This window comes from Larus michahellis, chromosome Z (genome assembly GCF_964199755.1).
Source record: "Larus michahellis chromosome Z, bLarMic1.1, whole genome shotgun sequence".
In the NCBI taxonomy this organism is placed as follows: Eukaryota; Metazoa; Chordata; class Aves; order Charadriiformes; family Laridae; genus Larus; species Larus michahellis.
In genome coordinates, this window is record NC_133930.1 from 76,338,472 (window position 1) to 76,357,934 (window position 19,463).

The 19,463-nt window shown below is 42.2% G+C and overlaps 1 protein-coding gene across 1 annotated transcript in view; it reads left to right on the forward strand.

Annotated features, from left to right (window-relative positions):
- The first annotated feature begins 723 nt into the window (after window positions 1-723).
- UGCG (UDP-glucose ceramide glucosyltransferase) overlaps window positions 724-19,463 on the forward strand; it is a 30,011-nt gene continuing 11,271 nt past the window's right edge. The window contains exons 1-2 of the mRNA XM_074569834.1: window positions 724-1,130; window positions 18,670-18,811. Of these exons, the coding sequence (XP_074425935.1) occupies window positions 1,033-1,130; window positions 18,670-18,811 (240 nt within the window). The 5' untranslated portion in view covers window positions 724-1,032. The remainder of the gene's footprint in view (window positions 1,131-18,669; window positions 18,812-19,463) is intronic.

Genomic DNA, 19,463 nt, shown 5'->3' on the forward strand with positions numbered 1-19,463 from the left:
ATTAGTAATGAGCAACAGGCTCATTAATCGGGCACTAACCCAAACCCAGACAAGGCTGGTAGTCACCAGGCTGCTCTACCATGGCGGGCTGGGATAAGGGTGGCTGTGGAATGACCACGGGCATCACCCCAGCGCTGCGGGCGATGGCGTGCGCGGAGGGGATCAGCGCCATGAGGGGCTTCAGGCGCACCCCTCTGCTGGAAACAGCAACCCTACCCTGCAGCGCTCGAGGCTACCGCGAAAGCTTCCAGACCCCGAAACACTAAATAAAACAACAGATTCTGCGCAGCCCTACGGGCCCAACCTGTGTTCGGCAACACCCGGCCGCCCCGGGCCCTCCTTCTGCGGATGGCGGGCCGCGGCCTCCCCCAGGTGCACCCGCACGGCCTTTGTGGGGCGGGGAGCGTTTTTAAAAGCCACCAGCAAAGCCGGAGGACAAGGATCGAGCGCCTCCGCCACACCCCTCCTCAGCGGCGACCGGGCCGTCCCGTCCCCGGTCTGCCACCGCGCCCGTCATTCCCGCCCGGTGCCACCGGCCCGGCCCAAGGAGGGGGACACCCCCAAGGTCACGCAGCCGACGGCCGAGCGTACCCGGCTCGGGGCGTGTGAGGCGCGGTAACGGATTTAACGGCCCGCCCCGCCGCCGCCATCCCCGTGACCGGCCGCCCCGCCTCCCCGGGGCCAGCCGCCAGCGCGGGGCGGGCGGGGCCTGCGCCTGACAGAAAGGCGGGGGCGGGCGGCGGCAGGCAGGCAGGCAGGCAGGCAGGCAGGCAGGCAGGCAGGCAGGCCGGGCGGGCCGGTGGCTCCTCAGTGCGCGGAGGCCGGCGGGCTGGTGGAGCAGCAGCAGCAGCAGCAGCAGCAGCAGCAGCAGCAGCAGCAGCAGCAGCAGCAGCAGCAGCAGCAGCAGCAGCAGGAGGCATTTCGAGAGCCCGCCCGCTGCCGCTCCGCACGCCACCAGGCCGCCCAGCCTCCCTCCTTCTCTCCCACTCCGCCGCCGGCTCCGGCTCCAGCTCGGGCCGCTGCGCCCCGGGGATGGCGGTGCTGGCCCTGGCCCTGGAGGGACTCGCCATCTTCGGGCTCATCCTCTTCGTCGTGCTCTGGCTCATGCACTTCATGTCCATCATCTACACGTAAGCGCGGGCGGCGGGGGAGGTGGGGGAATGGCGGCGGCGTTGTTCCCTCACGCCCCTCCGCCCGCCATCGCGCCGCTGAGGAGCAGGGCAGTGGGCCTCGTCCCCCGCCACCGCTCCGCCTTCCCCCCCGCGGGTGTCAGGCTCCGGGACCCGCCCTGGCCCAGGAGCGGGGCCGGGGGGCTGCTCACCTGCGGGCCGGCGTCTCCTGTGGGGCCCGGCGCGCACCCCGGGACCGGGTCGGCTGTCGTGAGGGGGCACAGCCCGTCCCCCGCCATCGGTCCTCAAGGGAAACACCACCTCCGCAGGCTTCTGCTTTTGCACCGTGGTCTTTGCTCCTCCACCTTTAGTGCTGCCAGGGAAGGCTTGAGTTTTCGGTGTTTGGGTTTTTTTGTTGGTACACCTGTAAAGCCAGGCTTTTCTGCTGACGGTGGGAGACCAAGGTGCACAGCAGTTATAAAATGTGTGCTTTTTTTGACTGTGCAAGGAGTGCACAGCAGAACAACTGAACGAGCACAGTAGCCTGTGTTGACCGGACAGAATTTTGGCTATATGTATGCTTTTTTCCTTCTGAGAAATAGCACTAGTAAAAGGAGGTATGCATAGTGTGTCCAGACCCTTCTTGGATAACTCTGAGGAAAAATGCTTTAAGAGTTCATGAGGCGTGTTTGTCTTGGTGGCTAACAAACAAAGCAGATTCCTGCTTGAGTCTGATAGAGGAGTTATCTGTGAGTATGTGGGGAAAGGATTAACAACACACCTCACTTTCTGTAGAAGGCCATGTTTTTACTCTCTTAAATCAAAGGCCACTGTTGTATCACTACAGGCATTAGAAAATATCTGAATTTCCATTTGCTTTGCTTGTGCTTATCTGGTCTCCTGTCTTGCTGTTCCACGTGCATCTGATAAGTATCTGTGATAAACCCCAGCCCTTATTGAAGGCAGAGCTGCTCTTGAACTCATGGGTGCTAGAGAATTGCTTCTACTGCCCTTAGTCGCCGTTGCCTTGCTCTTTTTTATGTGAAATCACTTAGAAGCTCTAATAATTTTTCTGTACTGTAGTTGGGTTGTCTTTAGATCTTATATTTACTTGAATAATTACCTTCTTTCTTGAAAAGTAGCTGAATGGGTTGTCTTGGGCACCAATGGCGGGGTTTCTGTACTGGGGGACTGCAAGGGTGCCAAGTGGGGGAAGAGACCATGGACTACCATGGGCACAGCTGATTCTGGACAGCTTTGAAGCTGTTGAAAACTACCCATTGCATGCTAAAACCTCAGCCTATCAGATAAGTGTGTGTGGTGTAGCTGCTCATAAATCTTTTAAGAAAGAGTGGCAGCTGCAAGGGGCAGGAGACACAAATGGAGATATGGGGGAAGACATGCGAGAGGATGAACAGGAGGAGAAAGGATGAGATACGCTAAGAGAGAACAGAGGAGAACCAGTGGAAGGGGACACTGTAGGGCAGTCCCTGCCACAGGAGCTACACCCTCAAAGAGACTGCCTCCTGTGCAGGCTGCACACTGGAGCAGGGATGCTCCTGAATAGACTGTGGGCTGCAGGCAAGCTGTGGCAGAGCAAGTATACATACCCCTGAAGGGACTGCAACCTGTGGGTGATCTGTGTGTGTGCAGCTGGGATACACACATGCCCCCTGAGGGACTGTAGCCTGTGGGTGACCCAACCCTGAGGAGACTGCAGCCCATGGCAGACCTGTACTGGGGCAGAGACTCTGCTGCAGGGATTGCAACCTGTAGGTACGTCACTCCAGAGCAGGTACACCTGCTGGAGCAGAGTAACAGCTAAGATGCAACCAGCAGTGGAGTAAGAAGCAAGGCGTGGCAGAAAAACCATTACGCACTGACCCTTGCCTCCTACGTTGCCTCGCTGAAGGGCTTGGGAGGGACTGAGTGTAAGGAGCAGTGAAAACAAGAGCAGTTTGCATGGAAAGGTGGGGAGGAAAGGTCTCTGACTGAAGCTGAGCCTGGGGAAGGAGGACAGAAGGTGCTTCCCTAAAAGTCTGGTTACTTATCTTTTTTCTGGATACTCAAATTGATAATTAATTGTCTGTTAATTGGCAATAATTTAAAGTCAGTAGAATTCCCTGAGTTGAGACTGTTTTGCCTGTGACAGTAATTGGTGGGGAATGCAGGTAGCAGCTGGACTTGGTGTTCCCTGGGGCTGGAGTATTTGCAGGGGTGTGAAACTTGGAAGGAGTTGTGTTTTTTGTTATTAGGGATCTGCATTGCAAGTGTATATATTGTGTATGGGGAGTTAAAGCAAACAATGTGTTATCAGGTGGAAAACTTGCCAGCTGTGAAGGGGGTGGGTAAGAATTGGGGTAGTCTTGTCCCAACCTGAGAGACCTGTGTAGAAAAGTGTGTTTCCAATAGGGCTCTTGAGATACCATCTCAGCAGGTCTAGAACCAGGGGCTGACTCTTTGTCAGAGTAATGGGCTGGTGGCAACAGGGATGTTTAGTGCTTAAAGGTGGCCCTTGGTTGGAGGTGAGCAGCTGGTAGCACTGAAGTGACCAAGTTGCAAGCTGTGCTGGGTTAGCAGACTGTTGTGGAGGAGCTGCCCCAGTTACAGTGATTTGGAAGATCTGTGGAAACAGGACCACTGCTCCCTGTAGTGTGACCACACAGCTGCCCTCTGCTTGTAGTGAAATTAAAGAAATGCTGGACACCTAGAGCAGCCATCCCACGGAGATGTCTGCAGTGGCTGTGGTGGTGCTGGGAAACTGGATCTGGTGGGATATAGCTGATAGCTGGAGACAGCACTGCTTTGGTGAGTACGGACCCTGTGGCATGTGTAGGCATTGCCTTGTGTGAGGAAGGAAGGTTGTGGGGTTGTCTGGTGGAATAGTATGTGGAGGAATGGCCTGATCCTGCAAGCAAGGTTCCCCTGTGAAAGGAATTTAGCAGAAAGAGGTAATTAACTTTGTTTGCTTTGGCTGCTGAGGTGCATTTAGGGGAAGGAACACTAGGTAGGTGGTGATTGCCAATGCCATGGCCTGAAAACTTGTGGCTGGACAATGTTACTAGTGGCCCTCATCTCAGAGAGACTGTTTTGTCCTGGGCAGTGGGCACAGCACGCTGCACCCTTTCCTGCACCCTAGACCACTGAGGTATGACGGGGGGTCTTTACTTACAGATGGAAACTCCTTTGGATGTCAGTGGGAGGATGTAGTATTAATGTAGAATTATGTGATACCTGTCATGTACTGAAAACTGCTTACATTGTACCTGATACAGGAAATGAAGAAGAAAGATGAAACTAATCAGTCTAATTAGTCTTCCTGTTTTCTCTTTATGGACAGTATTGTTGGTTTAACCCTTTTTTTTAATGTCCTTGGGGTAGAGGTTGTTTGTCCTCTATCAGCCCTGTGTCTAGCAGTGCTGAACTGGTGAGTTGGAAGCATGGATCTGTGCCACTGGAGTACTAAAATAATGTTGAAACATGTCAGCGAAGCTGTTGTCCTCCTGTGGTTCCCCATTGGTACTTCAGATGTTTGATTTAGCAAAATACTTAGAACAAGTGTGAATTAAGTAGATGAATGGGATTATTCAAGAAAGTAAGCTTTTTTTGTCTTGAAGTGATGTCAGCAGTTGTTGTCAAGGTTAAGGTCATGACAGCATTTCAGCTGTGTTGGTTTGTGCTGTAATTGCTTTAAAAGATGTAGCTTTTGGATATCTAAGGTACTGTACAAGGTTTCAGTTGATGAAAAATGTCTGTTCTTCCATACTGCACTTGTGAAATCTGATTCTTTCCACCTCTTCCCCATAGTGCCCTTCCCTACTTTGAAGGGTTTTGATTTACAAATAAGTATAGTAGGATGGGTTGATTTCATACTACTATAAGCAGGTGGGCTGAAGCAATGAAATGCAAATAGCCACACTCTTAAGTCAAAAGGCCGATCCTTATAAATTGTCTAACATGTGATTATGAAATGGATCTTGATTTGGTGCTCTCTCAGTAATACTGAGTCAGTGAAGTAAATGCAATAAGCATGGACCAAATGGCAGGATTTTATAGCTAGTAATTAGATAAAGTGTGGTCTGCATATATTACTCTGCTGGGATATTTGACCTGTTTGAGTTGCTATTCTTTATACCCAACTCAGAACCTTGACTAAGACTCTTTCTTGCTTGCATATAGGGTCTTCAGTTGGAGTTGAGCCACCAGCTAATCCAGTAGGAGGAATTCAGTGCTGCAGGTTTTCTGATATACTGATTCTGAAACCATCTGAAGTTGCGTAGTTATATAGACAATGAAAATGAACTAACAGCTATACATTTGTGTTTAGTTCTGAATCTGAAATGGAAAACCATGTGTATGATGTGCTAATAAGGAAAAATATTTATAGTACCGGCTAAAGTGTTGTTCAGGAAACCAAGGAGTAAGTTCTTCTATTTTAGCAGTCTATTAAAATTGTTACTTAATTATTCTTACTAACTTCTGTTCTAAGAACATGCAAAGAGTGGAACAGAAGTCTTGTGAAAAAGGGGAAAAGTGGAAAAAAAAAAACCCAACAAACAAAACTAAAGCTATTTTGGGGGGTTTTTGGCATTCTTAACACATCTTGATTTTTCTGAATCACCGGTTAGCAAGATCTGTGATAGTGGATTTGCTGTTTTAACTGTATTTCAAAATAGATGGTTCTAGTTTAATAATGATAGGAACCTTCTGAACATGCTGTGCCTCTTTTGAAAATAAAGCTGGCAGGCAAAGCCTGTGGAACCTAGAAAATGCCTTATTTAAGCATAATCAATCTGATCTCAGTTTCCCTAATCTGTCTTCAAACTTTAGTCTAAAAAAATGATAAAAGGTCTTATTTTTTTTCTCTGAATAACTCTCACTACTTGTTGTTGATCACTGTTTCAACTTGAACACCAAGTAGTGTGTAAATTTATTGTGGTACTGAGGAGAGGCAATAGAATGGCTTTTAAGTTAAAGAAGTCAAATTCAGTCTTTGGTGACTGGCACTGAACATTGCCTCTGCCACAGAATTACTAGGAAATGTTTGGTAAATCTCTTGAGCTGTTTATATCTTGCTGCTTTATTTGCCTGGTCCACAAAACTGGACTCATGGTGTCCATGTTCTGGTTTTGAGTCTCCATTGTTCTTGTAACAATTGTCAGTGGTAATTCTAATTATATCACTTAATGTATATCACTTCCTTTCTTGAAGGCATCCACAGTCAGTTGATACTGAGGTTGTTCATTGCCTTGGTTCCCAGGTGTAAGTGGGAAGGGTAGTGCATGCCATTTAATTGATAAGTATGTTGCTGGTTTTAGCTTTATAAAGTAATTTAATTGTCTATAAGTTACTATAGTCAATGAAGAAATTAATTCTGCATTCATGTGGCATTTGGATGTAATTGGGCCCATTGTGCCTTGTCTACTGAGTGAAACCCAAGACTTTCAGAAACATATAAACGTAATAAAACACCTGAATGTAACTAAAAGTAATTAATAGCCTTAATGTAATGTATATACCCACAAGGAGGAAATTCAGTTTGCACAGATGCATGAAACTCAAGTTTCCTGACATACTTTTGCAAAGTTGAAGAGCTTTCTAAACATGGCTTCCAAACCTAAACACCCTCCCCCACATAGTTGATGTTTGCTGTTTTTTTATGTGAACTCATTTTTATCCTTTGGTTAATAATCTATTGATGTATAGTAATTGTGACCTTTCATTCTTAAGAAAATAACAGTTCTGTTTCTCTTGGCCCTGCTCGATTGTCTTGTCAGCCTGTTTTTTTCCTTTGTCCCTCCCTTGCAGCTCAATCCATGATTTGTGTCCAGGCTTACCCTGCTCTCTTCTCTGACCTCTCTGCTTGTCTTCTGTTGTCTCCTTTTCACCTTTTAGCTTGTTGGTGGGGCTGTCTTTCTTTGGACTGCCGTAGGTTTTCCACTGTCAGTGTCTGGCAACAGATTGGCTAAAGTGTCTGTTAAGAGCAGTAGTAGTTACTCAGTGTGCCATCATAGGGTTGCATTGTCTTTGCTTTGTGGAAGTGCTTCAGAGGCAGTCTTGTCACAGATAGGAGCCAGGAGGGGATGAAGCGTAGATCTAATTTAAAAGGTGATCTTTAGAGAATTCATCTGTTCCTATCAGGTGTTACCAGGCGTAAGTGAACTAACATTTTGATAGACTTTGGAAATGATGCAAATACTCCTTTCTGAGATCAGAGGTACCCTTTCTTCTTGTTAATAATCAAACTCAAACAGAAAACTGAGAAGCGTGATTGTACTGGAGTTTCTTCAGGAAGTGGCTGGAAGAAGTCTAGCACATGCAGAATGCTGCATCTGCTCTTGGGTTTGTCTTCATTCCTTAGTTGAATCTTTGTTGAACTTCAGCCATTCATGCTGAAATTTTCCGTGCAGGTTGTCCACCTCGGGGTGAGTGTTTTTTCCAGTTATGTAGCTGATGACAAGTTTGATGTAAAATGTTGGTAACTTTAACAATAGGTGGTTGTCTATGATCTTGTGTATGTGGAACAGGGAATGAAGCAAACTCATGATCTGTATGAGCAATCTCTTTCTGCACAAAATCTTAGAGGCTTAAAAGCAAGTAAAAAAGGATTTGGATGTTTGACCACAAACTGGGACACTGGAGAAGCATGAAAAGTTGCAAAGTTATCTGAGGCTTCTGTTTGATCTTGGGTAACATTTTTATCTTTTTGCTATTTCTCTCAATATCCCTGTCTCCAATAATCTGTGCATTGAGGATGGACCCCACTTATGCAAAAAGCTTGAGATACTTGCTGTGAGTGTTACATCCATACAACTAGATGGTTGCTTTTACTCAGTAAGTGAATGACAGCATTGTAGCAGAGGCAAATCTGAAGGACAGTAATGTGAAGATATGAAATCAAGTACAGTTACTGGGGAGAAACACAGGAAAATGACAGGGTATGGGAACACACAAGTGGCTGAGGCTTTAACAATTTAGTGGCAGAGCTAAGAGTCAGTTTTTCAGCCCTGTGAATGAAATCGGAGTGTTTCAGGCTGGAAATGCCTGTTGAAGGTTCAGTTCCAACGCCCTGTGCTCAAAGCTGGACCAAATTTCAGCAGTTTGCTCTATGTACACTGCATAGGTAGGATAAGATAGCTTGTGATTGAAGATGGAAACCACTAAAGGGATACTAAGTGTGAGATGCACAAAATCATCAGGGGTCAGTGCTGGGGCCAATAGGGAAAGCAAAATGGTGCAGAACCAGAAATTGGAGAGTGATAACCACGTGGGAGAAAACCCATAATGTTGGAGGCAGTTGGGGAAGGCCAGTTTCTCAATGGCATGAGTCGGGGATAAGATACAGACTATAAACCTTGGGGTGACAGTATGGTAGTAGTGGCTCTGAACGTGAATGACTTAACAGTATGCAAGGAACCAAAGCCTAGATCAAAGACTGTCTAGGGTAGATTTAAAGGAGTGGAGTTGTGGGAGGCTGGATGGTATGCTTATGCTGAGAGGAGGGAAGACGGTGCCATAGAAGTGACAAGTGGTCCTTAAAAACAAACCACATCTGTTTGAGTGGTTTGCATGGAAGGGGAAGATAAGACACTGCAAGATTTAGGGTATGTAAGGTGACAATGAAATGGGTTGGGTTAGTGGAGCACAAGGCAAAAAAGCATCCAGCCTTGTATATCAGCTGGAGTGGAAGAAGCTGAACAGTGGGATGAGGAATATAATTTCTTTGTCAGGATATGAAGATTTCAAAGAAGTTTAAAGAAAATGAGGTTTTACATGAGCTGTGTATTCATAAAGGCCTAACTTTTGATTAAGGTGGGCGAGTAGAGTGGTAGATAAGTGACTTTAAAAATTAATTTGTGAAATTTCTGTCAGAACTGCTCTGTGGCATGCTAAGTAACTAACTAGTTTTACTGGTTTACTTGAGCACCCTTCAGTATTTGTGTCCATTAGTCCCTGGGAGTTGCATAATGCCAAATAGTGGTGTCAGAGTTCACTGGGATTTTTACTTTTTGTTTTAACTGAAATTACATTCTTTGCTTTTGAGACACTTAATATTGGTTTTGCTTTTTACTGAAGACTATTGTTTAAAAGAAATGATTAATTACTTTACTGTGAGAAATGTTTTGCTATAGGTTTTAAAGAACTTTTCATTTTGTTAATTGCAAGGTGAATAGTTTTGCATTTTCTTAAATATGTTGCACTTAATAGTGGATGAGGACCCAGGGTAGACTTTACCCTCTCATAATTGGCCTGGGTGAATTCATACCTTGAGGCAAATTATTGAAGTTGTATCATACATAAAGGAAGTCTTATGCTGCCCTTTGGACAAATAAGGTAAAAACATGCTTACAAGTGTAAACAAACATAGAAGGCTGAAATGAAGCATTGTACAAAGTGAAAGATTAGGGTTATTTTGGCAGTGATACTTCTAATGTTTTGCTTTTGGAATTGTTGTATTTCTTAAAGCAATTTTTGAACACTTGATAGGTGCTTCTAGTGGACCAATCGTTTTTCATTAAAACAGTGGGATAACTAATAATGCATCTTTATTGTCAGTTTGTGCTGGTAGTTGCTTTAGTCTGGTTTAGACCACTTATTGTCCCCCTTTTCAGAAACACCTCTTTGTAAACCAAAGACTGTTTTGGTTTTGTGGTTTTGTGTGTTTTTCCGCTGCTGCACCCCACCCCCACATTGGTAGGGTTCATCTCATCTTTGTCAGCAGTACAGTCCATGAATAGGAATCTGTAAATAAAGTTAAACATTAATTTTTATTTGTTTGCAAGTGTCCTATTTTTATTGAGTGCATGCCTTCAGGTTTTGGTTCAATATACCTGTATAGTCATTATGACTTCCCAGGTGACTGCTGCTTTGGTTTCCTAGTGGGCTGTGTGCTACACTTCCTTATAAGGCAGAAAAAATATTTCTCTAGTCATAGGCACACCTCGTTAGGCATAAAATAATCAAGCTGCTGAAAGCCAGATTTTGGTCAATAAACAGCTGTTACTGAGGATGTATATGTCTTTAGCGTAAACAACATGCACAGTATGAGGTGATACAGTGGGTGGTTGAAATACAATGTCAAGGGTTGTACCTGTTAACCTTTTGAAATACCAATGAGATGTTTCAAAATTAACATACTCCACACTTCCTTTTAAGCAATTTTTAGAGGTGATACATATATTTCATAACAGCATTTCCAAGCAGATATTTTTATGTAGATTGTGTAGTGGTGAGGGAGGTAAACGTTTTGGGTTTTTTTTTTGAAAGTCTATGACCAAAGTGGTTTTGTTTTGGTTTTTTTTGGGAGAAGACAGGTGAAATTTACCAAGTTAATCTTTCTGGTTTTTATCTGTTGGAAATGTAAAAAAAAAAAAAAAATTTACCCTTCTGAAATGTTGTCAAATATGGTGTTGAGTGTAGAAGTGTTACTTAACTCTTTCTTTGGAAGATTTTTTTATAATTGCTTTTGTCAGTTTCTGATGTTCCTTACAGGCTGCTTATTCAAGCTCTCCAAGGCATTTATAGTGAGAGAGCAGTGACACTGTCTTGCTGACAGTTGTGTAGTCCAGACAAAGTTTACAACTTTTTTTATTATCCCAAAGGGGGGTAATATGGACTGGGACTGTGTGTTCAAACTTGTGTGAATTGGTGTTTGAGTAAGATTTCTGCTTCAGAGGTATGCTGTGTTGCACACTGGAAACACTTGCAGCTGAGTTAGTTGAATAAAAAATGGCCTGTCATCCACTGAAAACTAAGAAAATAGGCATGGTATCTGCTTTATGATTTGTTAAGGTAGTTTCTGTTTAGTCATTACACAATTCTGTTACTGGCAGTTAACTGTTTTGGAAGCTTTTAGGGAGAAGAAACTGGAAAATTTTGATGGGTGATGGGGATCTGTGGCACAAAGGGAGCATTAAGGGACAACCTGGGGTCTGTAGGAAGCACATCATCTAATGTTTAACAAATGTTTTTATTTAAACTTGTGCCTTGTGAAATGAATAGGGCTGAGCTATTCTAATCCTATAAATTTGCAAAATTAAAATCAGAAAAACAAATTCAATATTCTCACAGTAAAAATTTTCTAAAGTTTTGTGTTTTGAAAGATCCCATAGTTGACATTGAGGGGTTGATCCCTCAATGAGAGCTGAACCACAGCTCTCTTGCTGTGGTTGGTTTATCTGGCCCAGCGTTACTGCCATCCACTGTGGATGCTTTCATAAATAAAACACAAATCACACAGGATGCAGTTCTCTGAAGTTGCATAATGTTTGTTGCAAGGAGTCTGTATTGAAAAAGCATTTTTATTTTGATGCCTAAGTGGCTCTTGATTTGATGCTCAAAGGGATAATCCAAATCCCCTCCCACCCCTACACCTTCCTAAACATTATGCCATTCTAATCTGCTTTTAGTGAGCATGTGGCTATGTGGTGACTCAGATCAGCGAGCTGGCTTTTTCTGTGGGATAGTTCTCTGTTTGATCAGCAGGCTCATCCAATTTATCTTGTGGCGCTGACTGTTTTATAGCCACCAGTAGGCCGAGGGTGTGGGAAAGCAGAAACAGGGAATGAATTGCTATTTTCATGGCAGCCTGCAGATAGACTACAAGGAAAAACTCTGTGTTCATTTTAATGCTTAGTATGATCCAGCAGTGGCTGTGTTGTAGGCAACTTGGTTCTGTTAAGCACACTTCATTTCAGCTTGCTGAATTATAAATTATCTAGGATTCAGACAGCAAAAGGGTTCCCATTACTTCATGTTTAACTACAATCTATTGTATGGGAGCTTGTTTATTTCTTTTTTATCGTGCAGGAACAGGGAACGGAGTAGGAGAAAAATTTCTAGATTAAAAAAAGGGAGTGTTTGCAGGTTTTAAGATGAGGTCTGTAATGTTTGTTCTTTCTTTTTCCTGAAAGATAAGGTTTTTTTCTACGTAGAACTCTAAAATATGTTTGAAAAACTTAACCTTCCCCTTCTCTCCCCCTCTTTTAAAAAAAACACTGTATCAAATTATGGATTGAATCTACTGAACGTGACTATTGTGATAACATGTGGACGATGCTTCTTAAAGAATTTCAGCTTTGTATGAAGGCTTCAATTCAAAATGGCAAATAGCACTAGATAGGATTTTTACTCTTCTACACTGTATAATTTTATTTGTCTTTATTACTAGCCACTGACTGAACTACAGCTTCCCAAAACTGGAAGAGCAAATTGATGTTTGGTTTTTCAGAACATTTACCTTCTGAAAAATTAGTGATCACAATCTAGGTTCTTTCTCACTCAATTCTCAATGCCTTTAATTCAATTTTTTTTGTTATTGTTGAAAAGCTTTGACTGGTGCTATTTTGGAACTTGTTTTTAAGGTTGTTTTTTTTAATCATTTCCCTTTCCCTCCACTACCCATCGTGATTTCAGTGCATTACATTCTAAGGTACCTTTTTTTTTAATCTGTGGGGTGTGTGTAGTGCAGAAGAAAATACACATTGAAAGTGAATGAAATATTTGGTCTGCCTTCCACCCTCAGCTGGAATGTGATGAAGCAGTAAGCAATTGCAGTGTGCTTTTCAACATAAACTTCTAGTATGCAATACTAGAATTGCAATATGCAATACTATATTACATTTTAAGGGTTGGGGTTTTTTTTGTAGGCACGTACAAACCTATAACTCTTTCTCTGCTGGCAGACAGCCACAAGAAGTCTGTGCTACTAAGTGGGCACCTGAGTCTTACCCACCATTTCCTTCTTTCAGACTTGCCTACTTCCCCCTATCTCTGGGCATTTAGTCAAGACCAACTGACATTTAATTGTTTTTAATTAAAATTGCTGTCATACTAAAAGTGACATTGGAGTTTCCTCTTAAGTCCTTTCCACTTGTTCCCAGCTGTGTATTTCTATTCCTTCCTGTTGTTGGACCTGACACTTGTGTAACTGTTTGGTTGGTGGGTGGATTGACTTGCCTTGTGTCCATATGGCCGTTGAATAGGGTGTAAGCAAGTGTCAAGAGTGGAGGATGGAGAAGACTGCCTACCTGAGAACACTCTGGTTGGCTGGTGGCATGGGTTGACCTGGGCCAGCAGCCAAGCAAAGGTGTCCTGAACTGGCACCAGCACATTTCTGTGGGGTGATATCTTCCTTTCAGCCAAGAGAGGTAGAAGGGTGGCATACCTCAAGTATTACTTCAAGAGTCACTTGTGGATACTGGCAGTGTTTTATGCTAGTAATTAATTCTAGTTAGCTGTTTCTGGCAGGCAAGTAAGGGCAGAGAGCAAGTTACAAGGGAGTGAATGCTGTAAAGAACTGCGATGCAGAGTTGGTTATGGAAGAGTTTTCAGGGGTCTGACCTAAATCCTTCTGTATGTTTCTAAAGGCTGCTCATCCATTGGCAGCTCAGCTCTTCTGGAAGCCCACTAAAGCCTGATGAGGCAGCATATTCACAGCCACCTTCTTGAACATACTCTGGAGCTTCTTGCAGCCTTCACAGAAGGCAACCTGAAGTGGGAGGAAAGAAGCCAGATTTAACTTTCTGTTTAGTGAGTTGAAGCAGGATTGTATGGGCATTGATTACTGGCACAATGTCTTGTTTGGCTGGTTTTGGTGGCAGCCCAGAAAAGGAAAATGGGGGGGGTTTAGATTAGATATTAGGAAGAATTACTTTACTGAAAGAGTGGTCAGGCACTGGAACAGCCTGCCCAGGGAGGTGCTTGAGTCACCATCCCTAGAAGTATTTAAGAAACGTCTAGATTTGGCACTTCAGGGCATGCTCTAGTGGCAGAGATTGTAGGCTGTTTGTGTGTGGTTTTTTTTTGGTGTGTGTGCGGTTGGACTTGATCTCAAAGGTCCTTTCCAACCATGAAGCTTCTATGATCATCCTTTCGAACTGTATACTTGCTAAGATAAACTGACAAAATGCTAACATTACATATGGGGTTATAGTTATGTGGTGGTTTAAGTATGTCAACTAGGTCACTGTGGGATTAGACAAATGTCAGCACCGCTAAGAGTACAGCACATCCCAAAAAAGATGGGGAAGGACGAAAGAGGGAATGCCTCTGAGCAGTAGCCTGTAGTTGAACTTGTTCAGCTATGTTATGTAGCTCCACTGTAGGGAAGAAAAAGGCTGAAAACAAGATGAAGGTGTTCAGTTCTTGATTTAAGAATAATTCTGTCCATTTGCTAGGAGGCCTGTGGCCACAGGAGACGTTGGTTGGTTTGATCTGGTTTGCAATTTTTAAATCTATCTGAAGTCTATGAGGTCCCTAAAAAGGAGAAATAGTGTAGTAGGCCTCTTACTGCACAGTAGCATGCCTGTGTACTCAAATCTGGGTAGAGCAGTATGAGAAATAAGTACTTGATAATAGTGTGTTATTCAGGCTTAGTTGTGTCATTGCAGAGAGTCCTCTTGTGCATCTCTCTGCCTCCACACCCAAGTGTCTTGTTTTGCTTCCTGGTGGGGTGGACCAGGGCTATGACAAAGGCTGCTCGTGCAAACCCCTTCCCTCCTGCCTTCGCAGGCAGGCAAAAACTTGTACTATAGCTCCCAAGCCAAATGCTGTCTTGAATTCACGACTGCAATAGATGGAATTAGATTTTTATATGTGTGACTTATTGTAATTATTTTTATATATAAAAGGACAATCTCTATATAAAAAAGTGTTCTTGATTACTTACTTGTAAAACGGTCAGATGATGGTATAAAAAGTTGCTTTTGAAAAAATAAGTTTTAACTCATTTGGTAGTTATGTATGCTGCCTTATGTGTAATTGTCTTTATACCATTACATTAAGGTGGTAGGATTTCAAGTGGCCTAATATTAGTCTTTGTGAATAAGGCTGCTGCTAACCCTTTCATGAATTTAGGAATTGTCTGTAATACTTTTTGAACTCTTCCAATCTTTCTTTCAGTTGTGTTTAATGCACTGACTGATGTGGTGTATTCTTAGCAAATTTCATTTTTTCTTCTGTGCATAAAGGAACTGACTTTTGGAAATGTTTTAACACAAGATATGTATAAAAAGTAAGGAAGATATGGGGAGCTCATCCTTTTTACCTTCTTGTTGCCAAAAGAAGCAGGATAATCTTACATTTTATTCCTCCTGTTCAAGGTGAGATCTGTCTGTTACTCCATAGCACCACAAACATCTGTGTGAGGTGGTTCAGCTCACTAACATGAAAAAGAACTGGGGAAGCTGGGTGGAGTATGTAAATTCAGAAGCAGGAAAACTGTCCCTTTCAGAAGTAATGATCTGCTAGTTTATCTTCATGGCCGGTGGAACCATAGTCTCTGGTGCTTTCTGCATCTTGTTACTGCTGTCTTGCAACATCTAAGTATCTGTTACAAATTTTTGATCAAGAATTATTTACCTACCCCTAATAGGATAATCCTCTAAGTAAAGTAGCTGCTGAGGGAATGTTGAAATGAGTGAATGAAGAATGTTTAGGTTTTTTTGTCTGCTTTTAAAAGGCAGGTGTTACTATCTCAGCTGGGAGACCCAGGGGTCTGCTTACTGTAGCAATCTTTTTGATGGAATAATCTCTTGCCCTTGATGAGATGAAAGGAGGAAGTGTAGTCTTGACCTTAAAAAAAAAGTTTTATTGCTTAACTTGATACAGGTTAGCAAGAATTCATGATGTAGTGTATTGGGCAGTGATAACTCAGTAGCGGGATTTTGTCTTTGGAAATACTTTTTTACCTCTGAGAGGAGAAATCTAGATTACAGTTACTTCTGTGGCTTCATATCATGTTAAGGAACCAAGTTTGAGAAACTTTTGCAGATGCCTCTTACATGATAGAGGATAGTTGAACTATAGCTCCTGATACTATTATGCATCCTGCTGCTTTTTCTTTCCCCACCTATGTACACCAGCACCAGACAGCTCAGAAGGAATTTCAGTTTCACTACCTAGGGATTTCAGGCTGATCCATTTAATATATGCAGGTGCAAAAGTGCTTAAAGATAACGTGGCTACTGGTCTTTCACACACAGGATCTGAAAGTGCCTATTAATAGTGCTGTGACAGCATCTGTTTCAAAGTTGCAAGTTGTTATGCATTCCTTGGTGTAGTGTTTTTCTGTGGCTTACTGTGTTAGGCAGAGGTAGAAAAAAAAATCACCATAAGCACAAGCTAGTGCTCAAAAATACCAACTTACTGCTTCATCTTACTTCTACTAAGGAGACTTTGGTTCATGCTCTGTAACACACAGCTTCATCTAGAAGGTACCTGCATCAGCAATCTTAATGTTGTTTAAATTTAGTCTATTGTTTTGACTTCCCTGTTATGTGTTACCCTTAATTTGAATATTGTAACTTGTTTTTTATAATGGTTAGTCTGTTTCTCTGGTGATGGTAGGTTTTCAATTGTAATTTTTTTAATTCTTCAGAATTTGCCACTTCACAAATAGCGCTTCTCAGTGTAAAATGATCAGGTTTACTGTTAATTTGCCTCTTGCTCCATAGACTGTAACAGAGCATTGCAATTACTGGCATGGAAATTGCTTTACCTTAGTGTCACAACACCACAGTACTTTCAGGATGGCAGGCTGCCACTTTTGTGCAGTGTTATGAATAGAACATGAACTGGAGTCTTATTTTTAAGATAGCATGCTAGAGACAGTCTTACCATACTGAGCTATACTCCGTGTATGGTGCTTCATAGCTGAATAGCTCCTGAAAATGCTGCAGGGCTCATCTGCATGTTTTACAAGGTTTCCCTCTCTTACACCATGTGTAGGCTTTTCCTTATGTAATTCAATCACCTGCATAATCCTATGTGTCAGCATGGTTTGTAATAGGATGCCTTGCAAGATTCTGCAGTTCTATCACTTGGTGCTTATTCTTTATCACAGTCCTGCCTGAAGTCTGTCTTCATCTTTTCTCCCTTTACCTCTTTCCATTTATTCTGCCACTTCCTTCTCTTATTTCCTGCTCATCAAGGCTTTTGGCTCTGTGCAAGGCATTGCTACAGGCAGCTTTAAATGGAGTACTTTTTTTTTCTTTGCATTATCTACCTTTTGCTCCTCCCAGTCAAAGGTACATTCTTGAGACTCTACCTTCCTATTGGCACAAAAAGCCCTTGTTTGCTGTTATGTCTGTGAAAATTGGTAAGGGGAATCTTCCTGTGGTAGTTATCTGAATTATTGTTTTTATTTCTTTGTCTGACTGTCCCTTGGTTATTAATTGCTCAGCAAGACTGTTTCGGTTTACCTCTGCAGTGCCCAGGCTTGGACTCAATAACACTACAAGGACATCATCTGCTTTGTCCTCCTGTTTTTTTAGTGAGTCCATTTTTTATTTTCTGTAACAGTGTTATGCCCCTGGTGTCCCGCTGCAAACCTGCCTGAAAGGAGTGTGCTGGGAGTGGGACTGATGAGGTAACAAATGTGATGTCACTGTCCTATTTCAGGAAAAAATAACTCTAGACAACGAAAGGAATCTCTTCTGTTAATGAAGCTCCTTCATTAGTTCAGTAATTTCACTTGGTCTGGCACATTTTTCAGGAGCACGCTTCCTAGGAACTTGATTACTTTTTTTACCATTTAACCAAGATGACGCAATCCATGAAGCAACCCTATTCCCATTTGTGTTTTTTTTGAGGCAGCATCTTGTAAATTTTAAAGTGTGAAAGTTTTTAAGTTAAGAATTGATAGTTAGGTACATGCTGTAACAAAATATTCTTTCAATCTGACTGGTGTGCATGTTAGAGAACTACAGTATGCAGTATATACACCAACTTGCAAATTTTAAGTTTCAGCAAATACTTTTTCTCCAGTTACTTAAATTATATACATATTTACTTGACGCAAGCTTGATTCTATACTGGCCCATCAAGCTTTCAGAATTTGATTTTGCATTCATTTACTCAGGAGTGTAGGATTAACATTCATGTTAGTGAGTTGTGACATGATTGCCAATTTACTTTGTGTATTCATTGCTGAAATACTAGTGACTGTTTGGAATTGTATTCTCAGTTTATCTATGCTTCTGGCCCAGCCTGATGTCCAATTTCTAGGATTTTTATACTATAGCTGATTGATCCTTATCCTTTTCTTGGAGATATTTGTTAACAAATTGATGAGTAGGATCAACTGTTTCCCCTGTGCTTTCAGCTTGCTCTAAGTTTTGCATAATGTAGTGCTGGAAAAATCATCTGACCCTTTTCTTTTTTTGCCTTGTTAACAGTAAATTGTTTTTTTCTGATTATCCTCTTATAATTCTGTGAATTTTAATGCTATGGAGGAAGACAGAAAAATCTTTTCTCCTGTGCAGTTTGAAAAAAGTGGTACTCTTGTTGTTCAAAATATGTAGTGTGAAATGCATTAATCTGAAATGTCTAGTAAGTTGAATAAGGATGAATTTAATCTACATACAATTCTAACATTTTGTTAGGCATTGTCTCTGACACATCTTCTGTCAGATATAAAAACAGCTGTTGTTTCTACAACCAAAACTATTTTTTTTGCAGGAATTTTAACTCCCAAGCCTTCTTAGTTCTAAATGTAATTTGAATGGAATTCTCTAGCATATTTTCTTTATGTGGTTGTATATGTTATTTTTCCTTGCAGACGCCTCCACCTCAATAAGAAGGCCACAGACAAACAGCCGTATAGCAAACTTCCTGGTGTTTCACTACTTAAGCCATTAAAAGGTGTGGATCCTAACCTGATCAACAACTTAGAAACCTTCTTCGAACTGGATTATCCAAAAGTATGTATACTATTTAGTCTGTCTTTTTTTTTCCTACCATGCTTCCAAAAGTCATATCAGGAGCTTGGGCTAGAAGTAAGCAACTTGATTATGTCTTGGGTTGTTCTTCCTTCCACAGCAAATGCATAATTACCCATTTTACATGATGCAAACAAAATTTACTCCTTTTAAAAAAGCTTTCTGTAAAAGAACATGACCAAGGCTTAGGGATGCAAAATACTTTACACTAAGATTTTTTAAGTCCTTATTCCTGTATTGTGGTGTTTATAGCAGTATGAAACCATTCAATCTAGAAAAGATCATTTGAGGGGCCAGACACTCTCCTAATTAACTACATCTCTATAAGAAATTCTCTGAAAGGGAACACTTAACTGATAGTGTGAAACTTGCTGGTGGTTTTTACTGATGGCTTATCTAACAAAGAATTACTTAAAGATGAAGTGGTGTACCTCACCGGTTGTTGGTAGGTAGGATAGTCTCCAAGTGACTTAGTGGTGTTGGGAAACAAATAGTTAATAAAAGCTTACATTTGCTGTTGAACACTGTTTGACTTTGTAATATAAGTGATAAGTGTGTCAGATGCTGTCCTTGCTGTAAGGAGCTTACAACTTAAAGGAGAAATATGTAAATGCTTGCTGTATCAGTTGTTACT